Source organism: Malus sylvestris, chromosome 8 (assembly GCF_916048215.2).
Source record: "Malus sylvestris chromosome 8, drMalSylv7.2, whole genome shotgun sequence".
NCBI lineage: Eukaryota > Viridiplantae > Streptophyta > Magnoliopsida > Rosales > Rosaceae > Malus > Malus sylvestris.
Genome location: NC_062267.1, coordinates 9,435,084 through 9,445,699, shown reverse-complemented (window position 1 = coordinate 9,445,699; position 10,616 = coordinate 9,435,084). Strand labels below are relative to the sequence as shown.

Here is a 10,616-nt window from a genome sequence, read left to right as displayed (position 1 = left end):
CTGCAACATGACCTCTTTGTTGTAGATTTGACAAGTTGGAATCTCAATGGGATGCCCAGGGCAGGAATACTGATAAGGTTTTGGAGTGCCAAAAATTCCAGAACTCGAATTGGGAACATTAAATCTTTGACCACTATTGTATGGAAACCTGCCTCTTCCTTTTTCTCTGAAGTTAGAGCCTTTGTAACCACCAAAATTGTAAGAATTAACGTGATAATTATTTGATGATCCATAATTTGGAGCTGAGCTATGATTTGAATTATGCCCCTTAGAACTTGATCCACCATTAGATTATACTCTTGACTTGAAGATCCAGAACCAACAGAAAACTGTGATTGAGATGGATGACTATCAAGAACCAACACTTTCCCTTTATCTGGTTGAGCACTTGTAGCCATTACAGTCCCAAAGTTCAAGGAAGTCTCAAAAGATTGACCAATAAGCTTCTTCAACAAGCAATTGTGGTCTGAAATCTTTAAGAGTAATACCATTTTCCCTTCCTCAAATAACACAACAAAATGTGTTATATTATGCGAAGAGCCCCTTGAGAGCAAGAATGATAACATCATCATCTTCAAATGTGACTTTAACTGCTGCAAGATGGTCTCTTGCATCTTTGATCTTCTAAAGATACACATTTACTGAATCAAACCCTTTCTTTATGTTTTGAAGCTCTGTTTTCATCTGAAAGATGATAGCTTTGGCCACTACAGAGAACCATTCTTTGAGATTTACCCACATGTCATGAGAATTCGTGCTTCCAAGTACACACGAAATTGCAATAGGAGACAAGTTGTGAGAAGTTGCGTCAGGCACGATCGTGCATTTTTCGAAATTGATACGCATCAATTTCTACTCCTACGATATTTAAGTCATCAGCAAACCTTTGTAGGAATTTTTTTGATCCATTGACGAAACCCAGTACTGTACCATGTCCTTCCAACAGGAGCATGATCTGAAAACTAAATATAAGGTAGTTGGAATCATCCAACATGACTGTTATAGATGTAGAAATAGTTGGAATCAGGCTTGTAATGGGAGATTGTACAATCTATAATTGAGCAATTGTAACCATTGTTGCAGAAAGAATGGATCTTTGTCACTAAGAACTTTAATTAAGCAGTTGGTGTGCAAGAGAAGAACACCCAATTTTCTGGCGATTTGACACTTCAAAGAATCCCAATTTGTCACAAATGCTTATCAAACTAGAGGATTGAGAAAAGAAATAAGCGAAATCAGAGTGTAGAAGATTTGCGGGAGCACCAGGCCATTTCCCGGCGATGATACCATGTGAAGATTATATGAAGAAAGAATATGCAAAAAAACAGAAAGAGAGAGAGAGCTCGAGAATGTTTGAGAGAGAAAGGTATTTTTCTTTATGATGAAGTAATCTTTATAGTGCACACATATAGTGTGTATGTTCCTTTATGGTGAATTCTTTCTCGGCTTAGTTGTGTTTTGTGCATGTTTGTGCCGCCCAGCATTTTGTGTGGCCTCACTTCTTAGCGATTGCTTTTGTGTTCCTAGATTTTGGATTTTCCACCATTAATCTATTGTGGCAAATGTATATCTATGGTTCTTGTGTGTCCATGGTTGCCATATAGCGGATAGTGGATTAATTAAGTTTGCTTATATGCTTATTCTCTCCAAATCCAGAATTTGATCACTGAAAAAATTGTACTCTGTTGGCACGCTTGTAATTGTGTTGTAATCGTGTTTTTTCGTATCAATGAATTATCAATATCACTTCTACTTAATTTATCACTCTCATAATGTTTGATTTAACTTTATGCGTGACCATCCAAGGTTTGTTGTTAGAAGGAAGCAGAACATATGTTATGATACTATAATATATCCGTGTGTGTAATTTGTCTCAATGTTAGCTTAGGACATACAAAATAAATTGAATAAAATTTGAGATGCTAACGAAATATTCAGGCATAAATAAAAGAATTAGTATGGTGGCTTCCCCTTTTGTACGCACGTCCAGCAACATAATGGTCATTAGCTGCATAAATATGGCACATAATTATAAAAATAAAACTGATGTATGAAAAAGGCAAGGAATACCATAACTTGTAGACTACATTTAAAGTATTTTTTGAAGGTTTCCTTAACATCGCTCTCGAAGTACACAATGGACAAAATATTTATAAAAAAAAAAATTAAGATTCCATGTGAGTTGTAAATGGACTCCAAACTTCTTGAGGTTTGGTTATTGAGTAATGTTAGGTAGATTAAATTTGTATATTTTGTTTAGAAATTAAATAGTGTGTCATCAATAAGAAATAAACACATTAATCAACACTTATATAATAATCCAATCATCAACTTCCATATCATTTGATTTACAAAATTTTATCTACGCATATTTTCTCCTTAGCATTATCCTTGGATATTTTATCAAACCATCACAGTAAGACAAATAAGAAAACTTCTGTTAATTGTCGCTTACAAAGAAAATTTAAGAAGTTAGCCATACAGTCGATTTAATCTTGTCGATTATATGAGACAAATTACACGTAACATATGTGATTTCTGATAATCACCCCGTTACCGCATAAAATACAAAATATTACTCTACTATATATTTATACCATTATTTGTGAGTTCTTCTTATGTGCAATTTAAATTTATTTCCCTTACCAAAATGATATAATAATTAATTTGGAGGTATCTGGCTAGTTTTTTTAAATAAATAAAAATATTGTTTCTTTTCTTGCATGACCACATGACTTTTTTTTTTTCGACTAATGATAGTGCCATTATGTTAAAATGTTATTTGTTAGGAGAAAGGAGGATTAGTGAATGTCAAACTCGCACTAAGATGCATAGATGTAACTACTTTCTGCAACTACTATAAAACATCATCTGCTTCTCACAAATATTATAACATAAAAAAAGGTAAGCTATATGGTATAGTAATAAGCTCTTGTAGCTCGGTTGATTAGAGCACCATTCAATATAAGGTTGTCTTTAGTTAAACCATCAACGGAAGCATATTGGTATGCCCATCTTCTCTATTTTAGGTTTTCCTTGAAAAAAAAAGAGCCATGTCAGCTAGTGAAGGGGAATTCCACCTATTAAGATTCCAAATGGAGATGCATAGGACACTTGTTTCCAATTAGTTAACTTGCCCTATTTGCAATCTTTCCCTGCCGGCCCTCCTGTATATAAAGGACATTACACCTTACACTCTTTAACCCACTCTTAATACACAGCTGCTTAGTTCTTAGCTAGTTTTCATGGCCTCCATAACATTTTCAGGCGCTACTGGAAACTTCTCTTTTCTGCCAACAGCTGCCGTTTCTGAGAACTCAAATAATATAAAGGGTGGGTTTAATCCCTTAAAAAAGAACTTGAATAATACCATAAAAAAGCACAATGGTCGGAGCTTGGTGTCCACAAACGTAGCAAGTCCACCATTGCCGGCAATAGCTCATCCACCCCCAAAAGAAGAAAGTGGCGATGGTTACGACGGGAGTCACGTAGCATGGACGAGTGTGCGGCAGGAGAGATGGGAAGGAGAGCTGCTTGTCCAAGGAGAAATACCATTGTGGCTGGTATGTGATCGTTCATTAATTAATTTCAAGTACATAATTCTTGGTTTATTCTATCAAAGAATTGTTGCTGATGATGATTTCATGTACATATATATAAGCTTGCATGTACTATTTGTGTGGACGAAGAATATTTTCTTGTCAATCCTATTTTTATAAGTTATTCCTTGTTACTAACTCTAAACTACAAATTTATTTAAGATTTACCGTGATAAATTGGTTCAGATTCATAACACATCGTATCTTCTGTTACAATACAAAAGAAATTTTTTTAATCTAAATATCAGATACAACCAATAAGAACTCAATCTATATATATTAGGGTTAGGCCAAAAATAAAAAATAAAGGATCAAAATACGGTACGATGCTGTAAGCCAAAATATTGTAAGTTTACAACTTTACTCAGAAACTTGCAGGAAATAAAAATAGAAGAAAGCTCAAATTTGTAAAAAAAAAAAACAATCCTTTTCTTATTCCCGTTAATTTGATCCTGCTTTTCTAACCTTTAATGCTTCGTAGTGAGAGGCCTACCTGCCACGCACATAGATCGAAGATTTGTCCTTGATGACGCGTGTGTCTTCTTGGTAAATGCTAGTGCTAGTATATATGATTAATTTTGAATAATGATATCATTTATATTAAGAGAGAGAGTTAGCTTAACTTAACATTGAATTATCAATAATATAGTTCAAATTCGTTTTTGGTGATAATCAAACTTAATATTCATCATTTACAAATGAAAAGAAGAATATTATTAGAGCATAACACTAAATGGCAGTATATGACTAATTAAGCTACACTAAATCTGATAGTGAATTAATCAACTTACTGTCGATCGCCACATAATCCATGGGACAAATGTGGCGCTGGGCCTGCTGGCCAAGTACAAATATTCCCGACTTAAATTACTTTTAAAGTGCTATATAATTCATCGACAAGAATGTAATTTGACGTTGGCCTTGTCCATTTCTTTTACTATTTATTTATTACCAACTATTTTAATGCTTCAGACCGTATCAGTGTCTCATTCCAAATAATTTTTCTAATACTTCTAAGAGTAATTAGGTTTTCATCCTTATTTTTACTACTCTATTGATTAAAACTTTATTACTTTTCAATTTTTGATCAAGGTCCTTTGTATTAATAATATCATTAATTATTTCAATAATAAAATATTTTTTATTTCTAAATATATTCATTTAATATTAAAAATGTTACAATTAGTATATTTATATTTATGGCTAAATTTTTTATCATATATTTTTATTTTTAGTTTGTACCCATTTTTAATTTGCAACTCTTTTTTAATTTGTACCAATTTTCCTTTCAATTTTAATTTGTACCCATATATTAATTTCTTTTTGTGCCCATATTTTTTAAAATTTTATTTGTATTGTACCCATATTTTTTTATTTATTTGTACCCATTTTTATTTTTGCTAAATGTACCCATTTTGAAGAATGTACCCATGTTTTGATACAATAATTTTTTGGTTATTTTTTATGAATGTACCCATGTTTACACACACACACACACAATAGTATATTTATATTTTAATATTTGTAATCCCACAAATTATGTTTTTTATTTAAAATCTCATTACTATAAACAACTATAAATTTTAATTTTTAATTTAAAAAATATAGTAACGTACATAGAAATAAATTATCAATTAATTTTAGGGACTTGGATCAAAAATTGAAAACCAACAAAGTTTCAGTCAAAGATTATTCATAACTAGGGACCGCATCCAAAGTCTCCCATACTTCTATCTGCAGTTATTTGTAGACAAATAGATCCAAATTAATTAGGCACCATTTTATTACAAAGGGTGAACATTTGTTGAATATATAGCTAGCTCATAATTAACTTAATGTCACATGCAGAAGGGTACGTACCTAAGAAATGGTCCAGGGCTGTGGCACGTTGGGGGCTACAACTTCCGCCACCTCTTTGACGGCTATGCCATGCTCGCCAAACTCCACTTCCACGACGGCCGCCTCACTGCTGGCCACCGCCAGATCGAATCCGAGGCCTACACAGCCGCCATGAAGAACCAAAAATTATGTTTCCGTGAATTCTCTGAGGTCCCTAAGCCAGCCAATTTCCTATCTTATATTGGAGAACTAGCCAACTTATTTTCCGGTGCATCGTTGACTGACAACGCCAACACCGGAGTGGTTAAGCTAGGTGATGGTCGGGTTGTGTGCCTCACAGAAACCCAGAAGGGATCAATAGTGATTGACCCGACAACGTTGGACACTTTGGGAAAATTTGAGTACAGTGACACATTGGGTGGTTTGATACACTCGGCACATCCTATTGTGACCGATACCGAGTTTTTGACTTTGTTGCCGGATTTAATCAACCCGGGGTATTTAGCGGTCAGGATGAAGCCGGGTACTAATGAGAGGAAGGTGATCGGGCGGGTTGATTGTAGCCGTGGACCGGCTCCTGGTTGGGTGCACTCTTTCCCTGTGACCGAGCACTACATCATTGTGCCCGAAATGCCACTGAGGTATTGTGCTGGGAATTTGCTCAAGGCCGAGCCCACTCCCTTGTACAAGTTTGAGTGGCACCCTGACTCTAAGGCGTTTATGCATGTCATGTGTAAAGCTAGTGGCAACGTTGTAAGTTACTACCCATCTGATATTTTGTGTACTAATTAGTATGTTTTTTGATCTTTTGATTTATTATTTGTATGCAATTCCTTTGTTTTGAAGGTGGCGAGTGTGGAAGTTCCATTGTATATTACGTTCCATTTCATTAATGCTTATGAGGAGACAGATGAGGACGGTAGGGTTACTGCTGTCATTGCCGATTGTTGTGAACACAACGCTGACACCACAATTCTGGATAAGCTTAAGATTCAGAATCTTCGGTCGTATACCGGCAAAGATGTACTACCAGATGCTCAGTACGTACATGATATGACTACACGTCTTATATAAATCAATACATAACATGGTCTTGCAAGACTGGGAATTCTTTATCATGTTTAATATATTCGAATAAAAATTCTGTCAAAATTAACCAGATATGTGACCTAAATTGGAGCTAGCTATTAATTTGTTATTATTATTTTGATGCAAAATTCAGGGTTGGTAGGTTCAAGATACCACTGGATGGGAGTCCATATGGAAAATTGGAGGCAGCACTAGACCCAAATGAGCATGGAAGAGGGATGGACATGTGCAGCATAAACCCTGCTTATCTGGGCAAAAAATACAGATACGCTTATGCTTGCGGGGCTCAGCGCCCGTGCAACTTCCCTAACACCCTCACCAAGGTATTATTAATTAAAGTTTCAAAATTACATGCACTACTTCCAATTTCCACTTTTTATTATATCATCAGCGGTTTTGAGCTAGTTTCTTACTCAAATTCTTTGAATATATGTGTTTGCAGATTGATTTGGTAGAGAAGAAAGCTAAGAATTGGTACGATGAGGGAGCAGTGCCATCCGAGCCGTTCTTTGTTGCCCGTCCCGGGTCAACTGAAGAAGATGATGGTGAGATTATCATACTTGAAAACTAAAAATCAAAATCAAGCCAAATTTTAAAACTCTTAAAGGCACTTTTCAGTGTTTTTTTGTAAGTTATTACTTTTTATTTGGAATGATTTCTAAGACATTTATGTGTACATGATGTAGGTTAATAACTCTTTATTCGGAATGATTTCTAAGACATTTATGTGTACATGATATAGGTGTTGTGATCTCGATGATTAGTGAGAAAAATGGAGATGGATATGCATTGCTGTTAGATGGATCAACGTTTGAAGAGATTGCTAGGGCAAAGTTCCCCTATGGTCTTCCATATGGACTGCATGGATGCTGGGTTCCCTCCAAATAATCATAGAAATGATGAACTAGCCAGTATCAGTTCTACATTCATTATTTACAGCTAGCCAAAGAATGTTCCCACTTCGACTGCGTTGATATGTAGGTCACGGTTAGCTAGGTACACAAAAATATGCTACTCGTTTATATGATATGAGTGACATGTAAGCAGATAGATATAGGCTGTACCTACGCATAACAATGTGACAAAATCTATGTTCATATTTCTTTTCGTTTTAAGTGAGCGTTGCGAGTTATAAACTACATATATTTTTCTTTTTGTTAAACATGTACTATACGTATTTGTCCCATAATTTGAAAGCTCAATCAATATTTGTTGGTTGGCCGAAAAATAAATCAGTATTTTAAAGTTCATTTGATAATCATTTCGTTTTCAGTTATTGTAAAAAACTAATAACTTATTTTATAATTATATTTAGTCTTAAAAAACAATAAACTACAAGTAACTACCCAACTTTTAAGGATGATTCCAAATTAGTCCCAACACTTTCTAAAACATTCCAAAAGCTACCAATTGTTTTGAAAAATGAACATTTGTTAGGTCCCTAGCGTTAACTGATGATGTGAGCAATTTAGTGTTTAACTTGACTAAAGAGACCAATTTAGGGTTTTAGAGCTTCAAAGATGGCGATCAGTAAAGATCAACTTCAATTTTTGTCCACGTTATCACTTAACATTAATGACATCATCATTTTACACTGGTAACATGTGCTTGTTGCCTAACATGTCTAATTTTCAAAACGTTAAGTGCTTATTTGAAATGTTTTAAAAGGTTAAGTTGATACGCCACAATCCCAATATTTCCCGAACACCAGGATAGACACGTGTTGGCCGACACCTAAGGGTGACAAAAGCCATTTATTGAATGCAATTGCTGAGAACAAGGAATAAATAAGACCTATAAATTTAAATATAATTAAAATGCAAGTAAGAAACGTGTTCAAAGCATACAACTAACTAGAATACTAAAAAGAAATAATATAAAATTGAATGAATAAGAGGATGGGTCCTACACCGAGAGGACTCGAAGATGCCGATGCGGAAGTGTCTTGACGCCGAGATTGTATGCCTCAATTCTAAGTCCTGAAGGAGGTGCAAAACAAATATGAGTGGACCAAGTTGATATATATATATATATATATATATATAATAAAACAGTTATCAACATACTAACCTCCAGGTTTTATGAAAACTCATATAACATGATAAAAATAGGTTTTCCGAAACCTAACATTCTGTGCAATGTCTCAAATCATAACTCATATATATCGTAATCACTAGTGAATGTTCAATATCCCTCGCCAACTCCCCGTCTCTATGCTAATTGCCAGAGGAAAATCATCCCTGGGCCCCGTGCCAGCTCCCCGTCCTTGTTCTAATTGCCAGAGGAAAACCATCTTCAGACCCTATGCCAATACCGTAACCGTCGCCCAGGACGAAATCTATCCCTCATCCTGTAGCAGAATTGGGACCACTAGGTAAGTACAAAACCATTGAACATACATTTATTTGAAAAGCAACTTCATAGTATAAAGTCATCCATCATCTATACTATAAAGAGGTGTTCTAAACATGTTCTAAATATTATATCATCATCCATAAGATATTTTATAAAGAACATGGGTTATAGGAAAAATAGTAATAATTCAAACTAGCCTCAATAAGCATGTTATCTCATAAAACGTAATCATCAAATCATGCATTTTTAGAAGGGGTCCATCCATAGATACTTAGCCGCTGAAAAGCCACGCAAACTAGCAAACACGGAATCGTCACGATATATGCACCTAAGCACATAAAGGGTACAATTAATAAAGCTCTATCCAAACAATTTAATTTGGAAAAACGAACGTCAAAAACGAATTCAGGAAGTCGAATTACTCTAAGAGGGGTCCCAGATAAATTTCGTAAAAGTTCAACACAGGAACATTCCAGAGAATATTCCTCTGAAGGTTTCAGGAATATCCTTGGAAGGTTCCAACCGGGTTTAGGGCTTAGGGTTTGGAATTGGGTTAGGTTTAGGTTTAGGTAGGTTGGGTTTAGGATAATGGGTTAATGGGTTAAGGGTTTCTAATTTAAAATGGGTTTTAGGGTTGGGTTATATTAGGTTTGGGCTTGAAAGCTTGTGGGTCTTGGGCTGGTTCAATGGCCCAAAGGCCTGTCTCACTAAGGTTCTCAAATGGGCTGGGCTTGAAGGCCTGGGCCTATTCCTTTGGATTTTAAAACAAAATAAAAATAAAAGGTTTTTCAATGGCCCAAAGGCCTATCTCACTAAGGTTCTCATATGGGCTGGGCTTGAAGCCCCGGCCCTATTCCTTTGGATTTTAAAACAAAATAAACAAAATAAAAATAAAAGGTTTGGGTTGGGTTAGAGAGTTTGGGTCGAAAGATCCTAGGCCCAAAGGCCTAAATTTCCAAAAGGGTTTTGGGTTAGGCTTTAAAGGATTGGGTTTAGTTTTCAACGGGCCGAAGGCCCTAATTTGTTCGGCCCAAGGGCCTGGGTTTACTAAACTGTGGGTCGCTGGACCCATTCAAAAGAGAAGGCCTGAATTCGGCCGAAAATTAGACAAACTTTAAACGTTAATAACTTTGTCAATACGCAACGAAATCGAGTGAAACAAAAGCGAAAGTTATAGCTCTCGACGAGACGAAGAGAATAGTACCTCACACGATGTCTGATTCGTAGCAGTTTGGCTGAAAAATGCCTTGAAAGTCGCAAAAGTCGTCGGAAACTGGGTAAGATTCAAATGAACATGCATGCCTCGAAAGCCTTGAAAGTTGTAGTACTTAGTGAGACAAATAGATTGATACCATGCACGCTGGGCCAACTCGTCGTGGTTTGGCTTGAAATTGGCTAGAAAGTCGTCAATTTCTCACTGGAAACTGGATTTGAGTTTCCAATGATGTTTCCCGTACCCAACGTCTTAGAAAAACTAGAAATACTACCCACAGTACGATCCAAGAAGTTTTGGGTGATTCTCAAGGCTTATCATCATCGGAAATCCAAAAACTCACCGGAGAAGGAGATGCACAGTGGCAACGCCACGGCACCACAAGAACGGGGAGGTTTTAGGTGTGCTCCAACCTTGCTCCAAGTTTCGTGGATCACACAGGGAGGTTTAGGTGGGGGTGGATGAGGTGGTGACTGTCAATGGGTCTGTGTGTACGATGATTCTCGGGGAGGGAAGGAGAG

General features: G+C 35.9%; 1 protein-coding gene across 1 annotated transcript; it reads left to right on the top strand.

Annotated features, from left to right (window-relative positions):
- Positions 1-3,180: 3,180 nt before the first annotated feature.
- Positions 3,181-7,741, top strand: LOC126631671 (carotenoid cleavage dioxygenase 8 homolog B, chloroplastic-like). The gene is made up of 6 exons (XM_050301791.1): positions 3,181-3,563; positions 5,448-6,191; positions 6,285-6,478; positions 6,661-6,850; positions 6,970-7,072; positions 7,270-7,741. The coding sequence occupies exons 1-6, from the start codon at positions 3,246-3,248 to the stop codon at positions 7,413-7,415; spliced, it is 1,695 nt and encodes a 564-aa protein (XP_050157748.1). The 5' UTR covers positions 3,181-3,245; the 3' UTR covers positions 7,416-7,741.
- Positions 7,742-10,616: the final 2,875 nt, after the last annotated feature.